General features: G+C 44.1%; 1 protein-coding gene across 3 annotated transcripts in view; it reads right to left on the reverse strand.

Moving 5' to 3' along the window:
- LDLRAD4 (low density lipoprotein receptor class A domain containing 4) overlaps positions 1–25,310 on the reverse strand; it is a 230,606-nt gene that overhangs the window by 7,918 nt on the left and 197,378 nt on the right. The window contains exons 1-2 of one of the 3 annotated variants that reach the window (XM_053973188.1): positions 8,667–8,740; positions 5,000–5,154 (exon numbers count right to left, since the gene is read on the reverse strand). In XM_053973188.1, coding sequence (XP_053829163.1) covers positions 5,000–5,104 — 105 coding nt within the window. In that variant the 5' untranslated portion in view covers positions 5,105–5,154; positions 8,667–8,740. The other 2 variants (XM_053973179.1, XM_053973174.1) reach the window with 2 other exon arrangements.

Raw genomic sequence — 25,310 nt, forward strand, 5'->3', positions numbered from 1 at the left:
CCACCCAAAGCCAGCGCTCCTTGCTTCTAGTCCTACCTGCAGATTTCCTGGACAATCCTGCTCTTATTAAACATATAATGACTTTACTGTGGGAGCCTTCAAAGAGCAGCAGCCGAGCTTGCTGTCCCTCTTGGCAGCACTCTCTGAGGAGAGGCGAGCCCATGTCCCTGAAGGAGACAACAGGAGAATACAGTGCACATCCAGCCCTTGCCAAATGATGACTGGTACAAACAAAAAGATTTGGCAAAGCAGGGTGGTCTACAGCGCTCACACTCTCTCCTGGCTGTAGACTGGGTTCTTGTTCCCAGTGGGATTTTCTGTCTTTTGCACATGTCAGTAAGAAAATGAGAATGAGTGGCCCAGGGACACCAGCAGGGAACAGACAGAATAATACCAATGCCAGTAGGAAATAATTTAAAAGACCAGTAGGAAAGACTAACATTTGAAATTAGTGACAAATCCCTGAGCTGTCAATATTATTGAGTATTTTCTGTCACCCTCCTGACATTCCCCTTTTATTCTGAAATAGGTGGTACAGGGCAGAGGGGGAGTATTTTTTACAGCTGTGCTCCTGGATTTTGGCATCCAAGACTGGCATTCTCAATGCAGGTTGTAATGCAAGCTGACCAGCCTGAGCAGCAAGGCTGCCCTCCGTGCTGGGAGGCAGGGGCTGGTCAGGGTGAGCATCTTGTGTAATGGATGCAGGGATTTGCTGCCAGGAGTAGGCCTGGGGCAGTACAAGTGTTCAGCACTCATTCAACATCTACTTTATAAAAGAAGACAATGCAAAGACACCAGGATAGGGAAAAGGAATGAAATTAGGAACATAAGAAGCTCATTAAATAACTCTCTCTAAGTCAGTTAATCTCTTTCCCTTCAATGTCCCCATGGAAATCACTGGTGATGACATTAAGAGTTAATCATTGGGAAGCAAGATTTGTATTTGTTTTGTCCCAGCAAACAGCAGAGTGCCCCAGCAGCAGCTCAGCTGCAGCTACCTACAGTCCAGCAGGACACTTTTGGTTACCAGCAACAGTGGCCCCCCGACACAAGGTCAACAAAGGCACAGCCAGCAACACTGCAACACTGATCTCCCCTTGGCTATCAGACACACAAACCCTCTGCACAGATGTGCCCTTCCAGGGCTGCCACTTGGCTCTGCCCCAAAATCCCCCAGCACTGCCACTAGCATCAGCTGCTCCCACACAGGAGGTTCTGTTGTTTCAAAGTGAAGCAGCCCCTGGGCAAGCTCCTGGTGTACTCCACACCTTATGGCTTTTGTATCCCTCTCAGGTGTTCTGCAACCCTTGGCTTGCTCCCAGCTGTGAAGCCCAACACTGCTGATGGATAAGCCAGCAGCAGGAAACATTCAATATTTTATCCATTGTGATACTGACACTGTTCAGCACCTTGCATGCTCGCTCCAGGCTACTGCTCATGCCAACATGGTTATTGCACAGCATCTTTCCACCTCTCATAATTAGGATCCCAAAATTAGTATTTCTGTTAATGTTAAAACAGGGCTGGAATGCTTAATAACCTCACTTGGAGAGGGTAGGCAGCATCTTCAGTAGTGCAGCACAAGCACCCACTGCTCCTGAGTGCTCAGTGTTTGTCCTGCCCTTGGCTGTGATCTGCTTAAGGCCTTGGCCCAAAAACCAAGGTACTAAAATACCAACAACCAGGGGAAAGACTGGAAGATGACACTCCAGAGGAATGAAAAGAAAAATTAAGAAAAAACATAAAGATGAACAGAAAACTGTATTTACAGAACAGGCACGTAACAACAACATTTAGCGTGCACTTGCCAAAGAGCAGCCTTTTTTTTTCCATGACTGGTCCTTTTTCTGCCCTTCAAACATTAACACTTGTGATTGCAGTGATTTCATCTTCTTAATATTCTAATTTCTGACTTAACCTGAAAGTTGAAATTCTCATTATCATCCTCTTTCATTTTTGTTTTATTTGAGGACGTTTGTTCAGGGTTTTTTTTGTTTGTTTGTTTTTGTAACCATTAAGAAGTTCAACCAGAAAAAGAAATCTACTAATATCTTTCATTTTGTTACTTCTGATGCCTAACCCATGAGTTTTACAGGTGTGAGGCCAGTAATAAAGGCAGTAGGTAATTTAGCTGATCACTTCTACTACACTCTGTAGAAGAACCAGAATAAGAGAGATCATTTGTTCAATAGCTGGTCTTTATCAGCCCAGAAACCTGGTGCAGTTCAGCCACCACTTAGCTGGTGGAAGCCATAATTATCTAGAAATAGGACAGGCTTAAGGAAAACTGAAGGTAACAAAAGGACAAAAAAAAAAAAAAAAAAGAAAAAAAAAGCCCCATCTGAACAGGAAAGGCTGGATTCTACATTTTGATACACCTCTGCTACCTCAGTTACATGAAAGGGTGCTCACTTCAGAGTTCACTTCAGAACTAGCCAACAGTCAAATGATTTGCTTTACCATTTTCTTTCATGAAACATGTCTGAATTTCCTCTATTTCTCTATCAAAAAAAGACTTAAGTCACAATAATATTTTCTTCAGACATCAGTGGTTAAAAACATTTATATATGTTTTCAGAATCTAAATGCCATTAAAAAATATTCCCTTGCAAGAAAATCCACTTGGATAGCATGTGCACACAGAACAAGATGTGTGCCTAGTACAAAAAAATGAATTTTAGAAGTGTATAAGCTGCATCTCCCCACTCACACTGTCTATTATCTTGTGCAAAGCCATTCCACTGTGGACAGTGAGAACAAACTGGTCATTTGCTGTTTCTTACCACAGAGCATTTACTTTAGTTTTCTGACCCTCATTCTCTGCTCATTGCTTTTAAGGTTTGCACTGCACAGCCAGTTTCTATCAGAATTTTCTTCTAACACTTGAGACAAAAGAAAGCTCAAAGTTTTTGACATCTGAACTCAGAGACCTCTAAATCCCCATTCCCCACAAGTATGACCTTCTTCTAAGAAGAGCTGCAGCTTATTAGAAATTCAGATGAGTAATAGTGATGACAAACCTATACCAAAGGCTTTCAGAAGAATTAGTAACTGGTTCTTGCCATCAATTCCCATGAAGTGCTCACTTGACTGTGATTATCTTTACTTATAATGGTGACATCAAACTGAAACTGAGTCAGTGTTTTAATAATTATTTAAGATCAGTTCTGGGTACTAAAGCAGCTCCCAAACTGCATGTTCTTCTTCACAAGAAGGTGAAGTTTTCTCCCTTGTACCCAAGAGGGGGAAAAAAAAAAAAAAAAAAAAAAAAAATCACTGTCTCTGTCTGATAACAGACAATAGTAATGAGCCGTACAAAGGAAATAATGGGTTATTTCATGCATTTGACAGCTTACTACAGTTTAAAAAGATTTGTGAAGATGAAAATGCATTTCATTTATCTAAAACTATTTCATTTTAGGCATCTGTAGCAATTATAGCTAACATTTTTCAGACAGAATTGTGGTTCTTGAATTACAGTGTCCGTTTCAAAGCAACATTCAAATTAATCCAGTCAATTTTTCCAGTCCTCAAGTCCACGAGGTTAATGTTTGACAAGTTCCAGTTTCATCTGTAACCAAATTAGAGCTAAGCATTTGTACACTACCGAAGTGCCAGGCAATGAGGCAGCCTCTCCTTGAGGAGGCAGCTCCTTTCCTCCTCCTGCAGCCTCCAAGGAAAGAGCAATTCACCCCAGTAAAATGGCACAGGTGATGTACTAAGAGAGAGCTTTGGGAACCCTGCATTGTCACACTGTAGAGCTGACTTTCGGGAGGGAGCTGCCAACTGCCAGAATTGCCAGGGAGGCAGCTCCACAGCAGCCACTGTGGCATCTCTGCCTCCTTCCCTGTCAATGCTGCCTCCCCTGCTGAAATCTAACAAGAAAAGCAAAAGCAAAAAGTTAGCAATTAGTGCTCAGCCAGAGCAGTCCCCTGAGGCCTCTCACCCTGGCAGCTCCCTAAGGAGCACAAAGAGGGAAGAAACAGAAGACTGGAATGGATAAAAAGGTGAGACTGTGGTGTTAGAACTGGTGTAAACCATTATGATCACATCTTTCAGTTACAATCTGACTTTTTTTTGACAGCACAGGGAAGCTGTGAATTCAGCACTGTTACCAGGAATTCAATGCATCAAAAGGTGACTTCATAAATGGCCCCTTGGCCATCACTGTCAGCAAAGAGGCCAAGGGCACCTCTATGGGAAAAGCACATCAGAAGGAAGGACCTCCCTGCAACACCACAGGACACTGTGTGGCTTGTGGGGGATATCCAAAGTCAGGGACACACTGTGGTTAACCCTCACAAGGGAGCAGAGCATCCCACCCAGCAAACTGCTGGCTCACAAGGCAAATTAGGTGTTCATTTACCATTGGGTTGACTAAACACACTCTTAACAAGCACTGACTGAGATTCCATCTTAAGCCTTTGCCTGTGTAACACATCTTAAGCACGCCAGGTCCTTGGAGAGATCCTTTTTCTAGCCTCTTCTTGCTGTTTTCATGAAACAAACATTACATTTTCCTGGGCCCTTACTGGGACACTGGTTTGGATCCAGCAAACAGCCATGGCAGCGTCACAAAGCAGTAACAGCAATAAAACCCCAGGATATCACACAATACATGCAAAGTAATAACAACGCGTATTTCAAATCTTTGCACCCCAGCTAATCTCCATTCATTCCCCTTCTACACTCCCCTCTCAAAGTACAGCAGCAGCAAACACAATGTCCCATCTAAGCCTCCAAATGCAAAATGAATATAGGCTACATAAAACACAGCAGGGTCTAAAAATAATTGAAGATCGTTTACCTTAAATTTGCATTCTAAATTTGTTTTCTACTGACAAATACAAGTTTGGCAAAAGATCTAACTATAGGGAGTATTAAAAGTGATAGTAGAAGTTTTTCCAGCAGTTGCCTATACCAGAGCTCTTTGGGAGGCTTTGCTGCAGGCCCATACAGCCCAAGGAAAAGGAGTTTGGGGCAAGAGGCTCCCACTCACCGTCTGCAGAGTTTCTTCCTGTCTTCTGCTTTGGCTCTGTCGGTTGATAAAGGAGCGTGTCGAGAGTTTGTAATGGTTCAACAAGCAGATGATCACTACCACCATAACAGTTATAACCACGATTATAATGATGATTTGAACAAACTCCAGTTCAGCTAAAACACAAAAAAAAAAAAAAAAGAGGAAAATGTGTCATCAACACTCAGAAGGTTAGCCATCAAAGCAACAATCTGAAAAGACCCTCAATATTTCTCTGAGATTGATCTGGCTTGAGATACTCTTTCTGTCCATTCTGCAAAGTTTTGTGATGAAAACTGTTCTAGAAAGTATGAAAGTTATTTAATTTTTGCCAGAGCAAATTGATCAGCATCAGTGGCTGTAGGTCAAAACTAAGAAGCTTCTTGGTGATCCTTCTCTGCAGCCTCCACAGGTAATAAACTCTTCCAGAGATGAGCCTTTCTGGACAAAACAATTTCACTGAACAAAAAACCTGAAGAAACCTCATACACACAAACCCCATTCTATTTTAATAGCCATCTGTAATACCAACAGAGTCCAGAGGGCTCCATAAGCTTCAAAGCCTGAGAGGAATCAGGACACTGATTATTTAAGTACACTACCCTTATTTTTTTTATCAAGTAAAAAGCATGAAAGCTATTTAACTAGAGTGGAGAACCTTAAGTCTATTGAATCTACATGCAGTGTCTTTTTCAATTACCACCTTCTCTCCAACTAGTAACTTTTCTAGGCCTTTCCCAGTCAGGTAAAAAAATCTAAAAAGAGCTCTGGTACTCTAAAACAAGATACGTTCCACCACGGTTAAAAATGAAATCAGGGCCCTGGTTGTTGCAAGAGATACAATTACAATGAACTCCATCAGAACCCATCCCCTTATCTGAAGCCCTGCCTATACCACAAATATTAAGTATATTTAGAAATGAGTCACTCTTGCACCCTTTTGGCTATACTGGAGCAGCAAGGATGAGCAATGTAAGGGGAAAAATTGCCCTTTGCAGTTACCTAGTTGATGATATTTCTATGGAAACTGCATTGCTCACAGGGGATGCAATCATCTTGAAAGACAACTCCAGTTAATGGGAGGAGGTCTTTGATTGCTAGGCTGGTAAAAAGCAAAGAAGCAGCTAAGTTGCTCAGTTTCAGTACTTTCCAAAAAGGGCACTACTTTTTGGATGCAAAAACATGAACCTTGGGGAACCAATACTAAATTTCTGTTTTAAAAACTAATGAGGAAAGAAAGATGCCATATCAAAATGAAAGGACAGGACAAATATCAGAAAACAAGCCCCTTTCCCCCCCTCATCTCTAATTTGTAGCCATGCTCAGCTTTCTGTGTGACAGAAACACTTGTGCAGACACAACACAACCGTGAAGCTGAGGCAGAAAAATGCCACTCAAAAATAAAATCCAAGATGAACCTGCAGTGGACCTAAAGGAGACCCAAAACTGTTTCATTATTCTAAGATCTCTTGCAAACAAAACATCAGACTAGAGGAGCTGCAAGCATGCTGGTGTCTAGTGGGGGCTGGTGCCAAGTTGCAGGCACAGCCACAGCACCAAAGTGCTGAGGGTCTGCAATCGTCTCCTGAGGAGTAACTCAGCCTACTTAAGACTAAGGAATGAGTAAAGGGCAAAAATATGTCTATCACTTTATCACTCTTTGCTGTCAAGTACTTTCCACTCATCATTACGACCACCAATGTTTCTAAAGAATTTGGTTAGTCAGTGCTTTGTGCTCTGCTTTTGCTATCAACCCCACACGCAGGGCAGCGATCTTAATTTTTCCCCTTTCTTGCGTCACTGGAAGCTAACAATGTCAGCACCAAAAGATCAAAAAGCCGGAAGAACAGAATTAATTAAAAAATAAACCCACCCAAACCACAGCTAAGTTAAAAGTCAGTTTTTCTTGGCTCAGAAACACAGAACACAGACTTTACACAGTTAACAACTTTTGCAATTCACATTCTGTGGCTACTGAAGTACTAAAGGGTTTCTTTATCCAAACTTTTTTTGGGTCCATGTCACACTTTAGACTGGAAATTGAGAGACTGTTGCTAAAGGGCAACATGCAAAACAACCCATGTTTATTTAGGCTTTCCTAGAATGCACAGATCACTAGAATGACATGTTACTTCTCTATCTGCCAAGGACAGAGTCTTCTAAATTTATCGAGACCCCTGCATTTCAGTGGCGAGGGACAGTACCTCTCCCTCAGAGATGAGTGACTTGGTCTGTGAGCACTTCCCGTGGGAGGTAATCATTTGAAAATGTTTGATTAAAATATGGCCATACAATAAAGAAAATAAAAACCACAGCACACAGCTGTGAGCACATGGGATTTCCCACATTCAGTTTACATTGTAAACACCAAACTGCAACAGAATACATTATTGATGTTCAAGAGGATTTCCTCAATGGAAAGCATGGGGAAAAGAAAGATAATTTTAAATCTCTTCTTCCTCCTGAGTGACATTCCTGCTGCTCATTAGGTTATTAGCAGTAAAAAGCAAAGGCAGACTGCAGCAGCAGCGATCTGTATTTGCTGGCACTGATCAAGGCCATTTAAATAGTTCCTAGCGGCTGCTGACAGGCACTGGGTCACCCCGGCCCCCATCACATCCCCTGCCCAACACCTGCCAGGCGTGAAGGGCCACCGCCTTCCAGACAGGCATCTCCTCCTCCCCTATAAATTTTCCTATAAATTGACTGGGAAAGAAACCAGGCAAAGCTTCAGGAAGAGAAATGCTTTGATTTTACTACCCTGAGCCTGTCACACACATATATCCGTTTCTTTATGCGCAAGAAACAACATTTCTAATAAAAATTCTCCAGGGCGAAAAACCCTAAAACCAAACACAACGTTTCAGGGTAAACGCCCAACACGGAAAAGGCAACGCGCTGAATCAAATTACCTTCTCAGAAGAGCTCGAAGAGAGAGACATAATTTACAACCCTATCAGCAACCACACCAGACCGTCACCCCGAACCTCCCCCCGCAGCTCCGCCGGCGAGCGCTCCCGGGCGCGCCGGGCTCTGCGGTGCCCCGGGCCGCATCCCGCGGTCCCTGCCCCTGCGGACGCGCCGGTACCTCTTTCCAACAACAGGTCTTTTAACCGCGCATCCTTCACCGCTGTCTTGTTAAGCCGCTCACTGGACATGCTCGCCTCCGCCGGGCGGGGGGCTCAAGCCGCTCCGCCAGCCCCCGCGGCGGGCACCGCATCCCCGGCAGCCCCGGGCTCCATCCAGAGAGGGGACACGGTCAGGGAGGCTGCCAGGGAGCCTCCCGCCCGCGCCTCTCCCGGCGCTCGGAGCGCGGCTGCCGCCCCGCAGCCGCCGCCGCCGGAGCGGGCGGGCACGGCCGGCACCGGCCGCTCCCGCCCCGCCGTGCCCCGGCCGCGCGTGTGCGCGCACGCACGGACACCAGGGTCCCGCCGGGCTCCGCGCCCGGGGCAAAACGAGTTTTAAAAAAAAAAAAAAAATCAAAAAACCCAAACCACAACAACAACAACAACAAAAAAGAAAAAAAAAAAATTAAAAACCAGTCGACCGGCGAGAACAAAAAGAATCGAAAGGCGCTGCCCCGCTGCTGGGCGAGCCCCGCGGGGAGGCGCAGACAGCGAGGGAAGGAGGGATGCAGGAAGGTCCGTACCTGACCCGCGCCGCCGCCGCTCTTTAAGCCCGGCCTGGCGCGGCGCGCTCGGGGCGCCCCGGCTCCGCCGCCTGCCCCGGCCCGCCCGCGCCTGCGCCGCGCCCGCGCCGCCCCCGCGCACGTGCCCGCGCCCCGCCCCGCCCCGCCCCGCCCGCCGGGACGGGACCGCGCGGGGCAGGACGCGCTCCCGGCCCCGGGCGCTTCAAAGGGCACGGGCGGCCAAATCTCGCCCCCAGCGTCACACCGACGGCGAGAGTGAGCCAGGGATCCTCCCAGCTGCGCGGCCGCGGGTGCCTTATCCGAAGTTTCACGGGTAGTCGTGTGTGTGCGCGTGTGCCGCAAGCATTAGGGAGTCGCGTCCTGGAGCTATGCTATAAAACCGAAACCATCAGAAGGAACAATGCCTGTAACCTCTCGTTAAAAAAAATAAAAGAAAACCTAAAGAAGGAGGGGAAAGAAGAACACCGGGCTCCAGCCGCACGTGTGTTTCTTTGGCAGAACTCCCAGCTCCAGCAGTGCCTGCCTTCCTCTGAAGCCCTGTGCCTGCCAGTGAACCCTTCTGCTGTCCCTGAACCCCTGTGCCTGCCCCTAAACTCCTCTGCCCACCCCAGAACCCCTCTGCCCATCCCTTAACCCCTCTGGCCGCCCTGAACCCGTATGCCTGCCCCAGCCCAGCCACTGAGGCAGCCTTTTTGGCTGATGAACACTGCCAGATGGCTTCCTCATCCCGCTCCCCACCTGTACTCGCACTCAGAGCACCACAGTGGAGGCCAGCAGCAGGAACTTAGGGCTGTCCCTGCTGCCAGCGTGCATAGGAGCAGCACGGTCCCACAGTGTCTCTGCCGTGTTAGGAAGCACCATTAGCACCGTGTCCCTCAATTCCCAGGATGTTCCTTCTAGACTGGCTTCACCATCGTGGCCAAGACTCCTCCTGTTCCGAGTTACTTCTTTGGACTATGGTGGCATCCCCAAAGCACTGAATGAGACCAGTGTGTTTATGTGAACAAGAAAAGTGAGTTCACCCTCTGGCCCACGCTTGGCCAGGGATTTGGAGTTCCTGAAAGCAGAGATGGGCTGCAGCACTGGCGAGGCTCCATGCCCCTCTCCCAGCAGGCTGTGGCTGGCTCGGTTCAGCTCAGTTCAGCTCAGCTCACAGCAGCACTGCTCTCCCCCACACACAGCACAGGCCCCTAGGACATGCTGGCACTGACCATGGAGGGAGACCCACTGCTGCCCATGCCTTTCATGTTTGTAAAACCCATGGACCAGCCTCAAATAAAAAGAAGCCCTAATTCAAAGTCAAAGAGCAAAAACCAGGAGGGGAAAGAGGCTGAGAGGAGTGGGTCTGCTTGCAGTCACCTATCAAGCTAGCACTGTGAAGAGCCAGGGGGTTAAAAATATTAGGGAGACATATTCTGCTATATATATCCACAGCACGCAGCAGGGCCCCTCTCCTGGTTACAGGCTATCCCCACTGTCTGGATTTATTAAACTGTTGTTGACGTTTAGCTTGATACTGCAAGGTCTAAGGTCTCAATCCAAACACAACAGTCAAGCTGGGGGACAGCGGTTGTGGACTGCAAATAAATATCCTTTGAGAGTTCCTAGAAGAGCAGAATGAGTTTAAATTATGTGTCAATAGAATGCTTTTGTGCAAGTGGAGTATTAACCAAGTGCAGCACTGTTACCAGCAGAGAGAAGTAATTCAGTACAGATAGCAGATATGGAGCACCTTCAAAATTACAATCTGATTGTCCTTAAACTACTTTGAAAACAATTAATTCAACAGACCAGACTTCTGAACATGGCTGTTGTGTGGGCATAACCACTCAGTACAGAGCTGCTGCTGAGGCCAATTACCTTCCTGTTGCAAACTCTTTGTTTTCAAGGACTTTGTAAGATAAAGTTTCTGAGACAAAGACTGACCTACATACATCATTCCCCAACCTCGTGTTTAAAATGAGAAGCTGGTTTCAGATGAGTGCAGTTTAAAGACTGCAAAGAAAGCAGAAAACAAACCAAATTACAAATTACTATATTGGCATTAATGCTTCTCCTTTACTTTACTCATACAATTGAACTGTAGATGTTGAGTCTTCAGTTTATGACATAAAATAATTGCTTTGGCAAGACTGGGGATTCAGCACACAGACTGGTAACTACCACACTTTACTCCCTCTCTAGCCCAATACCCACCAACTATTATTGTAGAAGTACAGGCACAATGACTGCAAAATGGTTACGGACTTCTGTATCCATAAGTAGCACACCTGATAAGCATCCTCAAGAACATCCTCAGAACAATATTTGGCTCATCACCTATTTATTAAGAATTTATCACAAACTTTTAAATGTGAATAAAGCCCTGTGCCAGAAAGCCCATATAAGCTTCTCTGTCAACAAGAATGGAGGAGCAGCTTCCTGCTAAAATTCCAAGTAGCAGGTTCCACCATGACCTCTGAGCAGGACAGCTGCTCTGGCATCAGGGTTGAAGCTCCTTAAGCAGGTTCTGGCACAGAGTCATAATGCTTCTCCACAGGCCATTACAAGTCTAGCATATTAATGATAAAACCAAGGGCTAGTTAAACTTGGTAACAGGTGAAATTTTATGAAGGACATGTTCACTGATCTGTCTCCTCAGATCATTACTGGGAAAACAAAAGACTCGTTCTGGAACCCACAAGAACAAAACCTGAATTTTTTATTTTACTGTTAGTAAAGATGTTAATCTCAAGTGTAAAGAAACAGTCATGCTTTGGTGACCAAAACTGCACAGATACTGCTTTCTCAATATGAGTTTTGCATTTCTGCTATTTCTCCCTTTTTTTCTCTGATTCTCTGAAGACATTACTGACTGTGGGCAGGTTCTTGGCCAGTTGTGATACTTTGAAGAGTAAGAGAAAACCCACAGTCTTGAAACTGGACAATAAGGGGGTGTTTCCTCCTGCCTGCAGCCAGCTCCTTGGGGTCACTCACTTGGGGAGCCTGGACAGTGGGTGTGTGTGCAGAGGTGCTTCCCCCTCCCTGCACTGTCAAGCAACTTCAAGGCTTCAAGCCACTGCAGATGCACCCATTGAATGCCCCATGCCCCCACCTCTCAAACTGCCACCACCTGGGGGAAATTTTCACCTCTCTGATTAAATCCTAAGTTTAAGTTTGTCAGGAAAAGATAGAGGAATGGCACCAACCAAGGGAAAGAAAAAGTGCTTTTCTCATAGGCAGTGAACTCAAGCAACTAATTTGCCAGTAGTATGTATCCAGATGTATTATGTTGTGTTTAATGTGATTAGGTGCAAGGAACAAGCAGATGGGAGCACTGTGGAGAGATTAGCAACACAACCCAAAAGTAAAGTTGGTGGAGAAAAGAAGACAGTACTTAAGGCTTCTAAATTAACTCCCTGTTAAAGCTATTCTTTACTCTCCAGTAATATGAAGGATTAGGAAATTCAAGCAGTCCTTTATATGCATAGTTAGTTGCACAGTCTGAGTGATCCCTGTGCCACACATGCAGTGGTTTGTTTTCCTCTGCTGGAAGGAGGGTTCAATCAGGGACACTGAATTATAACATGCTGCTTTAAAAGTAATCACCGTTTCAGACCTGACTAGCACTGGCTCTGTTTACACTGGTGAGTGAGAAAATCTACTTATGAATTATCCCCACTGCAGTTCTATTAGTCCTCACGTGTTGGCTCGACATAGGCAATTTACAGTCGTCTGCTCCAGCAGGGTTAAATGGTACAGTGAGCATAATGCCCTGGCCCTGCTTACCCTGGAGATCACACTGCTAGTAACTTTGATGCTCCCCTGCCACTGCTGAAAAACAGGTACAGAATTTCCTGGTGCTGATGCTTGAGGAATGAGAACCTCTGGGCAGGGAAAGGCAGCTGTAAACATGAGGAAGATAATCAACCTGGACTATTCGGACCAGGAAAACATCTCTGAAGGGACAAAGTCACCGGGTGTCTGAGAACCAAAATTTCCCACCATTAGGGTGAATATTGTGATACAGTGACTTCCATGTGTTTTAGTCCTTGGCTACTGCAATCCTCCATTTAGTTCTGTCCAAAATTAGTGAACAAAAACAGCTGCGCTGAAAATACTGCACCTCCTTCCATCCTTAATTTTGATCACATTCCACAGCTTTTGTCACATTTTGAGCTCAAATCAACTAAGTGTAAAAATGAGCTATTTAAGTAAGAGAAAAGGCAAGAAAGGATCATAATATTGTTTGTTTGGGGTTTTTAAAATTCTGTTATTATTCAGAGCTCTCCCAGCAGTACTTGCAGTTAGTACCTGATACTGGATTCTGTGGAGTCTCTGGTTGCAGCATGACTACCCTGCCTAAGCTCCCTGTGGTTTCCAGGCAATTCCCAGCAAGTACAGGAAAGAATCATCCCTCATTATTAATATTTTTTTTTTTTCTGTTCAAGCAGGAGCTAGAAGAAATGCACTAAGGACCACATTAAAAAGCTGAGAGATCACATCATGCATTATCCTGCCATAGGAATGGATGAAAGTTAAATGAGGGATAGAATCAGCATGGATGCTAGAATTAAGCATATGCAAAAATCCACCTCCAACACAAAACTGAAAGCCCTGTTATTGAAGTATAGGTTGCTAAATAAGCTATTAGTGGTATTTTAGACACACAAAGAATGCTCATTCTTCCACTAAAGAACATACTTCAGTTACAGAGAGTCTCCTGCCAGGTGGATTATTCGCTCCATAAATCTCAATTGCCAGCAAACTCCCTGGCAGCCAGGAAAGGAAAACAACGGGCACTCAACTGCAGGTTAACAGACTATCAAATATTTTAGTACTTTCTGACTAAGGTGTATGCAAAGACTTCAAAAAGCTGGACAGTGCAGAAAGATCACAAGGAAACCCAGCAAACCTGGTCTAAGAGAAAAAAAAAAATCTAAGGGCAAGACAGAGCAGAGATAAGAAGGGAAAGCAGAACCAGGATTACAATACAGTACTAAAAATACAAGTAGAATGTGAAGAGCTGTATTTTATTTCTGACATTAATATAATCAGCTTGTTTAGAGATACAAAGCTCTGCCTCACTGATGGTATTGTCTTGTACCTGAAAGTAAAGGATGAAGACAGAACCTGGAACAAGTATCTGAAGAGATATGAGGAACAAAGGGAATCAACAGAATGCAAAATTTGAGGTCAGTGATGACATAAAAATAATACTTTTAAAGAACTACAATGCCAATATAAGCTAGTGTTAACATTTAAAAGTGAGCAAAGGAAAGACTTCATTACTGGTAAATGAATCTACATGCAAAACAAAGGAATTTGTTTTCCTTCATCCCGCAGTTTCCTTATCATTTGTCTTGCAGCATTTACATACATGCTGTCTGGATGTGTAATCATAAGGGAAATTAACCCTGGATAACCCCATGCTGCAGCACGTTTACAGAGATTGCTCTAGAGAAAACAACTCTAGGAATAAAATGAGGGATGTTCAAACCATCGGAAATCAAGTGAGTCACAGACACGATAGGTCTGAAGGATGGGAAAAATCTCTTTATGAGAAGATGCCATTAAACATTACAATCAAGCATAAAATTGCTCTGCCACAGTATTTTGTTTTATTTGCATTGTTAAATTTCTTCTCCTAACAATAATGGATAGTTTATAGCACTAATGATTTATACAAAAGGAGCTGTGTAAATGCATCCCAAATGGGCGCCTTCTTTCTTAAGAACCACAGACTCAGTTTCCTTCAGCTTGATCGCAGATCAGTGACTCACACAGATTTCACATCTGCCTCAGGATACAATGGCGCAGCTTCTAATGAGGTTTCACGATGGATTAAGCTCCTATGGTGCAAGAGAGGTGTAAAAACTTATGCCAGTTTAAAAAAGCACACTGCATTTCCACAAATTGCCGTGGTGCAACAGCTACAGAGGCTCTGCCATTAGCAACTGTTATCACATTGCTAAGTGCATAATTTCTGGCTTCTGCAAGCCCACTTAAAATAAAATACATGACTGGCATACATTTCGTGTATGTCCATGCACAGAAACACAAATTTTCCCCAATAAATCAATGTAATTGATCACATTGTACGAGTATTTAAATGTGTCTGCAAAACACATTCACCTCATTTGCAGTGCACTCTCAAAAGAGGTGAGGATTGAGATTTTGGTGGGCAAAATGATTTGGATTTGCTCCAGTTTATAACCCTCTTTATGATATAACAGAGTAATCTATTCCCCATTCACAGCATCCCAAAACAGTAAAGTCAATCTCTCTCAAATCAGAAATCAGAAGAGTGACAAAACACATCCCTGTCGGATCCACCTAGATTTTATCTTTCCAGAGTGTCCTTGACCTTTATGTCAAAATTAAGGTATTAATTCATGCTTGATTTCAGCAGCTGAAGCATTGAGAAAATAATTTAATTTAAGGCAAAATCTTGAGAAAGGACAACACTGGGAATAAGAATCAGAATCTAGTCAAGATTTCTTAGGCCAGCAAGAACGAGAATAACTGGAGATAAAAAGGTCATGGGGAAGTATCAGGAAGTTTGTAATGTACTTCTTTTCTGACTAATGGCCTAAGTGAGTGTGTGGGCAATAGGCCTCAAGCAGGAGATGTGAGGTGGAAATAGGAGAAGAAGTCCACAGAGAATGTCAGTTGTCAGATGCTTCCTGCAGGTTTTCCATAACCACTTATCGGGAGCCAGTTTTAACGCATCATCACAGGCATTCCTCAGCAAGCAGCAGCGTTTCTGTCACTTCCTTCAGACTGGAAAAGGAGTAAGACTTCCCAAAAATACATCTTCTAGAAAAGAGGAAATTAAGCGAGCAAGCTCAGCACTCAATGGGAATGGGATACCTCACTGTTACTTGTGAAAAGCAGACCTCTGAGTAAACCACCAGCGAAACGACAACCACACTGCAGAAGCTACCAGGATATTTTTACCACAGCAGAATATGTTATCTTTTCATTTTGTAGAAAGGCAATAAAAATTCATAAGATTCATGTTCTGCATTTAAAGAGAAAAGCTTGGTAATACAGCATTCAGACCACATGGTTTTTAACATTACCATGAATGGTCTGAGTTCTTCAGTCTTCTGACATGTTCACAGGGATGGTGTTTACGTTGACTTGTTCATAGTACATCATATCACATTTTAATGATTCAGTTCACTCTGACAAAAGGAAACATCTGCCATAAATTTTTTCTTTCGTGAACTTTATCACAATTAAAAATCTGACGTTTCACCAGCCTGTGTGCCAACTGAGAAGAACGCCAAGTTCGGCACTTCCCGATACATACAAATGAGTGCGGCATGAACAGCTAGTACCAACAGCACCAAGCCATCACTGACTTGTCAGCTCTCACCACAAAAGAGAAGAAAGATCACAGTTTGTGGGCAATAGTTTTATAATCTTGATCTGGTTTCCATATGACAGAGTGCAAGAGAGAGAAAGCAAAAAAAAAAAAAAAAAGATAAAAAGAACATTTTGCAGCTCTGTGTGATGACAACATAAGATTTCTATGTCTTGCCCTATTGCAGCCAGAAAAATATTAAAACAGCATGTCAAAACTGGCATCACTTCTAAAAAAATGATTTCCAAACATTGCTTGATGGACAGCACCCTAGCAACTCGATACAAAGCTTAAATCTGCATCTATTTTACATAAAATGAGACCAATCCCACTCAAGGCAATGACAGAATTCTCATTTTCAGCAGAATTAATGGTATCTTCAAACTCAAGCCACTTCTGAGACACTACACATGACGGAAGGCAGCTTGACCATTTACCATGAGGACCACCAACCTCTCGTACCCTGTGTATGGGCAGGCTAACTTCTGTATTTTTAGGCAGTTTAAATTACACTGTCATTTCAGGAAGCCAAGAGCCAGGAGCAAAACCAGCAGCCATGCAGTCCTAGCTCGTATGTGGAGTATCAGAAGGAAAGGAAAAATGCATACAGAATATACAAGACTGCATACAAAGTATGCCATAGATGCTTAGGGATCAGAGATGCATCATCTACTAGCTGTGAGATCAGACTGAGTTTCTCTCCTTAACTCTGTCACAGACCTGTTAGTGACCTAAGGCAAGTCCTTTCAGCTCTTCCTGGCTGTCATCTCCATTCTTCTCTTTCTCGGTACCACAGCAGCACCTACGCAGCGCTTCCATGGAGCATGGCCTCACTCACCTCAGCCTTCACACGCTGTCCACTGCCAGTGCCATATGTCATTTGGGCTGCTAAGCCACTTTTGAAGATGACACATGAGCATCAAAATCACAAATATGCATTTTCAAAATCTGCCCAGTGCTAAGTGGATGGGTGCCTTTTCCCAATTAGCAAAAGGCTGGTCCCAAGGGCTGCAATGGTATTTTCCTGTGTGTGGCAGCAAGAAAAAAACCAAAATTTGCTTGAAATCTTACCAGATGCACTGGGAAATGATAGCTAATGCATCTTACAGTTGGTTGGCTGGTATTTTTGGATGGGAGGCTGCATTGCAAACTACTTCATCCTGTATTCCCACTCTGTACAACTGCACATCCGACGTTGTACTGACTCACCGGTAGCAGTTTTGTGCAGCCCACTGAAGAGATAACACTACACCCCATTTGGGTGGGGCAAGGCTTTCTGGGTGAACTGACTTGTTGGAGAGGAAGTTTTGAGAGTAAGATACTTGTTTTCAGGGTCACAGAGCAACCATGATCTCCTGTGTGTGCATGCAGAGCAGGAAAAACACATCCACTCCCTCTCACTTCTCCATGTTACCCCATTGGGGCAGCAAAACTACTCATGCTTCACATTTGGTGCAGCCCTAATTTTTAATATAAAATGTGGTTTTTCATTAGGATTAAGGTAAAGGGCTAACCAAATAAATTCAAGTTCTTATACAGCCTTCAGGGAGAGGGCTAACCTTTGTGCTCAGCCTAGGAGGGGATGCTGCCCACACAGCACATCTTCCAGACTGCCTCCAGGCAAACCCAGGGCGGACAAAGCCTTCTGGAGAAGCAAAGGGCAGAGAGATCTCTCCATCATCCTTTCCACTCTGGGATCAGGGGTCTCTGCCACACTTCTGATCCGCTGGGTTTTAAGTCAAAGCTGCAGAGAATCGGCCTGAGCCAGGCAAGCGTTTTACAGCGCTGCTCTGTGATCCCCTGCCACCGGCGCCGCTTCACATATTCGTGCAATGACTCCAGAAACAGCCTTGACTGCTCACCCATTAACTGTGAGGTGCGAGTCAGGTTTGCACTGCTGGGAGACAGGCTATTTTTACCACACTTAGGATGTGCTGTCACAACGTTAAATCCCAGCTGCAGATTTACCAAAAGCGCTAAGGGGATCTGTCCGGGATTTCAGGATGCCGGCATGCTGATCTGCATAGCAGCTCAGACCAGGCTTTTTGCCATTCATAAGTCCCAGGCGAATGACTCGTGAGAGTGTGCAGCTTACCAGCACAGCGCATGTCCAGCGAGCACGCAGGGTCTGGGATGCGTCTGACCCCGGAGGCATGTGCTGGCCACCTGCACACGGCATCCCAGCCTCCCCCACACACCGTGTGCCAGACTTCACCGAACACCTGGGTACATGTGTGCACCCTCTCTTCCGTGCGCCGTGCCTGGGCACACCACACCACGAGGACCACACATGTGGCACGTGGGAAAGGCCTGGCCACACAGCCCCTGCCCTCAGGCAGGGCAGTATTTCCTCCCCGTACATCCCACACCATTCCTGCTTTCTGGTGTCTCAACTAAGTGCAGCACAAACTTGCAATTGCTTCCCTTATAAAGTTTACACCCTGCAACAAGAGCTTCCCAGACACTTCTGCCCTCCGGGATCCAATCCCCTGGCTGTGGTAGGTACTCAAAAGGGTCTCCTGGGAGAAAGCATTGATGGCTCATGGATAAAGTCTGAGTCTTGGATAAAGTCATGCATAAAGTCTAAATTGCTGTCTGACACTCAGGATGGTGATGCTGAGGTGCTGCCAATACCTTACCTGCCATATTTCCTGCCTTGAAAGCTGCATGTCATCATATTAGCACAGTTTTGCTAAGTGAATTAGAAAAGGCATACCCTTTCCAGAGTTTATCCTGGATTATTTTAGACACACAAAATACCTTGGTGTTAATGCATCTGGTCTCTAGTTTACACACCTAAGGCAGGAAGAAGGGAATTGCTCAAGCCAAAGTTGTGGATATAAGAAACATCAATCTGTCATACAACCCAAAGTGGCTCTCAGCTTCAATCTATCCTTTTTTGGGCAGAAACAGCTTAGACATTTTGAATTTAAAAACAGTCTGCTGATTTTTTCTTTATTTCCTCTCATATTTCTTGCTCTGAAAGCTCAGACTAAGACTTTTTGTTCATTGTAAGTGCCTTACCCAAAGCCAACTTAAACCTGAACACCTCTAAAAATTTTCAGGAAGGTGGTTTTCTGTTTTGCTTTGGGGTTTGGTTTTTTTGTTGTTTTGCTTTTGAGGTTTGGGAATGGGGGGGGGTGGGGAAAGGGTTTAACTCTTAGAGTTAAGAGTTGTGGTTCCCAGTATTAGAGGTTAGAGTTGTGGTTCCCAGTGTTAAATCACAAAATTTTGAAGGTCTGGTCTTCTGCTAAAAAAAAAAAAGCTCTTTTTAATTTTTTTTTAGCACAGTGTGAATTTTTGTCACCTAAAGAACTGAGTCCCAGTTTCCAAAATGTTCATATTTTATCTTTTCTGCTATATTCCGCTGTTTCTCCAGTTAATACTTTAACATCCTGCCTGAAACTGAAGCAGTTTTAGGTTCTGCATTGCCTACACATTTTGTCATTTCTAACACGACAGTTCTGTAACCCGTTTGTTTTCTCAGTGCGTCTTTGAGCATCGCTTGTACTTCACAGTGCAGATGTCTAATGCAGATCAAGGCGGGCGCTGCAGCATATTCTGTTCCAAAAGACATCCCCACCTCCTCATTTGTTTTGCAACATGGCTATCAAAGCACTAAATAAATAACATATTAGTTAGCATATATCCATTGTCTTACATATTCTGCATGGTTTATATATGTTACCTAATTTCTTTACTTCTGTGGAATAGATACAGAGGTGATCTCTTTATATAAATTGTGGATATGAAACAAGTTAATAACTAAACTAAATAATCAGATCAAAGCCCTTTCTCAAATTTCTGAGGCCAAAATAAATCCCATTTATAACGAAGAACACACACACACAAAAAAAAATTGTAGACCACTCTTGCAAACAAATGAAATGTAGGGTAAAGTTTGATCGCAGCTTTTTCTCTGTGAGCCTCTACCCAAATCTGAAACCTGAGTTTTCTCCCTTAAAGCTTACACCCAGAGGCATGGCTCACTGGTCAATGCAATCTTCAGAGTTTCCCATCTTGAACAATTTATTTTCAGGAACAAAGCCTGGAAGAGATCCAAACCCCGCGTGTGGATTGGCAGCAGCTCAGGATGCTGTCTAGGTGTGTCTGGCTTGCCCAACTAACAACTCTTTCCAGTTCCTCCATGCAGAGCATACTTGTGTTTCACCATACTGCAGAAAGCCACCCATAAACATCTATTCCCTCTTTTCTAAAAAGGACACTAGTTTCTCCCACTAGATCCCCAGCTCTTTGGGCTGTCAGACACTTTGGGGCTTAGCTGGTGACTTAGAATTCAACAGCGAATGTACGGTTTAGAATTTACAGCTGGGAAAACAATTTCCTAAAATATCTGTATGAATGCAATGCAGAAATATGCCACATTATAACAGTGAGTATTCTTTCTCAAAATGGAAGTGTTAGATTTCAAGCACAGCCAAGAAACTTCTGAAATGAGTAGCAGGCCTTGCTCAGCACCCTGTGTGGAAAGCAGCCTCTTCTTTCCTGCTCCTCTTGCACCTCCAGGTAGCCCCAGCACAGCAAAGCAAAATTTCTCAGCTGTGCTGTTAAGCCAAACTCCCCTCAACATTGTTATCAGGACAGTGTTTGCCAACCGCTACCATCAAACTGTTAAATCCTGAAATGGGTCCATCCTGAAGGTTATTTGTATCATAGAATAATTTAGGTTGGAATAGACCTTTAAGATTATTGATTCCAAACACAAACTAATTTTTCTTGTGCAGAAACACATAGGGAAACAAACACTAATATTAATCTGTTCAAACAGCAAGAAGTCCCCTCCTCCCTCCCCTTCCCCCATGCACGAAGCTGCAAAAATTAAATCCATAAGGACATTTATAAAGCATATCTTATTTCAGGGAGAAAACAAAAGTGACTGACACAGTTATTTGTCAGTGCTGGTAAATAAATTTGCACGGCTTACAATGTTTACCCTGGAGTACAGCTGAAAGATCCATTCGTGCTGCATTAGAAACCCGCCTCAATGACAAACTTCAGCTCCCCGCTCTAGCAAAGCTGATGTATTGACTAGACAGGTAGATATTAGGTGCTCCGACTGTCTGGATGCTATGGAAATCATGCCGCATGCATCTGACCGTTGTCAGCGGCAGAAGACAAGCGCCGGCCTCATTCTTATTCTAGCCAGGAAAAAGGCCTCGTCTGCATTAGCCTTTTTACTGAAAGGCTGCCATATTTGTCAGTTCAGACGCATGTAAGATAAGCTCTTTCCCCGTTATCTAATATTTCACCAGGCAGTGGAAACGAAGGATAAGCAGAACCTAATAGTCTATGTGGGCAGGAGATCTTGAATGCTGTCAAGCTCAGCGCAAGGCCTGGATGCCCTAGACAAGGGGAAGTTTACAGCAGGAGTTAATCACTTCATTTTGAAGAAAAACTCACAGGGATTTGGAGAAATGGCTAGGACTTATCCTGGCTTCGCAGCAAGCAAGGAGACAAGCATAAAACCCTTAGTGCAGCATTATACTCAGGGCCTCTCCCCTCTTGTAATGTAGGTACTGCTTGGCTAGAATTCCAGCCAGTCAAAGGGGATTAAAGAAGGCAGCTGGAAAACTGCTGCTTTTCCTAAGCAGCTGGACAAAACAGAAGGATAGGCAGGGAGAAGCAAAATAAAAAAAACGAAACTCTGCATTCTTGAAATGTCCTGGGCTTATCAGTGCCTTGTACAGCAGCTAGCAGAGATGCCAGAAGTACTGCTGCAGTCTGATTTACCTATACTTCTACACTCCAAAACTGTCCAAATTGCATGCAGAGCTGGTAACAACCTGGCAAAGAGATCAGAAAGACTCTTGCTCAGTCGTAGGACTCCCTGGCAAGCACATATTTTAACAGGCTTTTCTGCTGCATAATGTGAATACAACAGTGCTAAGTGAATTCCGAATAAAATTAAGATAGCCTCTTTCAGAGCTCACAGAGTAAGTCTGGTTTAACAGCATGTCTTCTTAAGTGATACACCATTTCAAATAGTAGTAACTATATGGTCACACTGCTCCCTTTTAATGCACTGACATGAGAATCCAACCATATTTGGTGCAGCAGCCCCAAGTATAAGTTCTACACGTTGTTCTAGTTCACCCTGAATGGCCAAGCTCTGCCCAAACAATTCTGTGGGGTTTTTCTCCACCTGGCAAAAGTGGAGCTTTTGGGCATAACTGTTCAGAGGTGCCCTGCCAAAATGTATGCGACAGCCTTTAAGGGAAGGGTTATAACACACGTGTGGGATGTGGTATCCAGCATCCCTCTACTGCCTGTTCCCAATCCACTGCACACTCTTTAAACCACCACCTAAGTGACACGGTGAGCTGTGTTCTGTGCATGGACCCGTAACGTCAACACTGCACTTAATACCTCATGTGGTCACCAATAATAATTTTGACCCTCCCTGGAATCAACAACGCTTTGGCTGTCAACAGCAACAGTCCCAGGATAGCTGCTGTCAGCAGCACCACACCACGTGTGAACGCACGTGACGGCAGCTCTGCCGTGTCGCCCACCTGCTCCCACTGTGTGATGATGGGGACTACACAAAGTCACAAGAAACCTATTCCCAGGGAGTCAAGTGCTCCTTGGCGTCAGCACTCGCCGTCCTCACAGAGTAGGCCAACTGGGGGAAGACGCATGTGGCATGTGAGCCTGCAAGGAAAACAAAGCCTAGCCTGCATCTAATTTTAGGCTTGGCAGCCCTAAGGATGTTCTGGGCTGTCTTTATCTTTGGCTTTTCCAACTCCTCTTCCTTTAAGGTCATGCCCTTAAAAGCTGTTGTGCTGCCTCTTGCCCCAGGTCTCTTTCCTTCCCCACATCAGCCCAGTCAGAAGGTGCAGCAGCTTGAAAGCCCTGACCCCCTGTAAGCCTCCCTTTCAGCGAGCTGGCAGGACAGCCATCCTGGAAAAACCTTCCAGCCTGCCGGCTCAGCTGGGATAAAGAAGGGACGATCCCTCATGCTTTATTTCATCACCAGCTGGCTGCAAGGCTTTCTGAATCGCCCTTGTCCTCACATCAGTCCAGAGTTTCTCTGCCTTTTTTCATGTGAACCTTGCAGTGTACTTTTTCATTTTTTTTAATTATGTACATTAAGTACTTTGTTTAAGGTAAATGAATCCCAGTTTCACGTTAATGGGAAAGGAATGGGAAGGTACCAGGAGCTGATGCCACATGGCCAAGCCCCATTTCCCTTTTATGGACTCCCTCAAACCCCTGTCCAACAGGACTCAGATTCACCTGTTCCTCACACAGGAGCAAGATGCCATAGGCTAGATCTTTGCAGAAATTGTCAGGAGGTACAGGCAGGATAACACCAAGTATCCTCCTGCTCTAAGCAAGCCACAAGCTCCCTGCTGCAGCATGTTCATGCTGGACCACTGTCCCCACATGGGAAAGCTGCTCATTCCCCAGGTGCCTCAGCCCAAGGCTGATCCCACCATCTAGGGCCAGCTCCAAATGCCAGCTGCAAGGAGCACGTACACAGCAGCGATGCTGCCAAGCCTGCACTCGCAGCCCCAACATCCAGGAAAGCAGTGCTCCATTTTCAGGGAGTCTAGAAATGCAAAACAGAGAGAAAGGCTAAGGTGGCTTTCCAAAGCATTTTTGTTTCACTCCTAATTGCCTAAAATGGTGCAGGGATTTATTTAAAACCTGGAAGAAAAATATAACCTAAAGGTACCCCTTCATCCTTTACAGCATTCCACCTCTGGCAGTGTTTTCCACCCATGCCCAGAGAATGAAGCAGGTTACCCAGCCTGACACCAGCACTGCATCCCAGCCCCAGGGGCACTGCACAACCTCCTGCCCACCTCTGGTAGGGCTGAACAAAAATACCAGCTTCTGGAGTAAAGTGTCTATGGTGCAGCTGTACACCATGTCCTCTTACTTCACATCCCAGCTGCCACTCTGAAGCTTGCACAGAAATGAATAATCCTATTTTCTCTGCTTTTTAAAATATTTTTTTTTCTAGGGGGAAGGGGGTAACCTTGATTAAATAGATGTCGCTACTTAAAAGCAGACTCTAGCAAGTCCATTCTCAGCTGAAACAACTGGGGCAGAATGGGTCTCTGCTAATGTTACATTTAGTCATTAAAAATGTGCATTTGTGATTCTAAAAGCTGCTAGAGGCAAAGCACAAAAGAGAGATACATACTCAGATTTACATTCAGTTTCCAGCCAGGGAGACTCAGTGAAACTAAAATTAACATCTCTACCTTTCATACGCATTTCTGGACAAACATATATTGAGTAATAACCACCACTGCTGTACACATTTGAATCCTCTTTCAGCAAAAGTCTAAATGCCTTTTGAAAAACTTAAATAATTTAGCACTGTGATAGTGTGAAGTGTGTTAAGACACTTTTATATACTACTACATCTAGCTCTGGGGTACATCACAGGAGATGTCATCTTAAAGGAGCAACACACAATGGCTTTGGGCAGAAAAACAGTTAACAGACAAAAGGAACAAAAGCACTTGCACTGGATGGGAAAATATCACACAGGAATAATAGATAATCAAATAAAAATAGTACAAACTATACAGTGGAATCTAATTATGACTCACTACAAAGACTTTGGTTTCACATTTAACAATGCCAGTTAAACAACATCTTGGTACAACTAGTGCATTTTCACCATTTATTTGTATTACTGGAACATAAAAATCCTTTAGTCAAGGATCACAACTTCAGTGGCCTGAGCACTGCACAATTAAAAAAAGACAGCCCTAGGATTTTGAGGTCTGGAACTATGACAAAGAAGATGACTTGCTTATGAAAAAGGAGGTGAGATTAAGGCATAAAATGTTCACATCCACTGTAAAAAATTCTGGGTATTCTTAGCTCAACAGCTGCCTAGCAAAAAAAAAAAACTAAAAAAAAACCAAAAAAAAACAAAAAACAAAACAAAACAAAAAAAAAAAAAAACAACAAAAAAAAACCCCAAACCTAAAAAAAAAAAAAAAAAAAACAACACTAAAAAAACCCTAAAAAAAAACCTAAAAAAACCTAAAAAAATAAAAATCCAACCAAAAAGTGGAAGGAAAAAAAAAAAAATCCACAAAAAACACCACTCCAAGGAAAGCCTTTTTAGGACTTTGACAGCAAATAGTCTTTCCACTGGATCAGTGTAGGAGGCCTTTTACTGAATCACCAAGGCAGTTTTCTGTTGCACTGGGACAATCCCCCATGAAGCCACATGCAGTAAAGGCACAAGCAGACTAAGGGGATTAGAAGGAGAAATTTGCATTATATTTCTGTATTCGAAATTC

Source organism: Vidua macroura, chromosome 1, assembly GCF_024509145.1.
Source record: "Vidua macroura isolate BioBank_ID:100142 chromosome 1, ASM2450914v1, whole genome shotgun sequence".
Classification (NCBI taxonomy): Eukaryota; Metazoa; Chordata; class Aves; order Passeriformes; family Viduidae; genus Vidua; species Vidua macroura.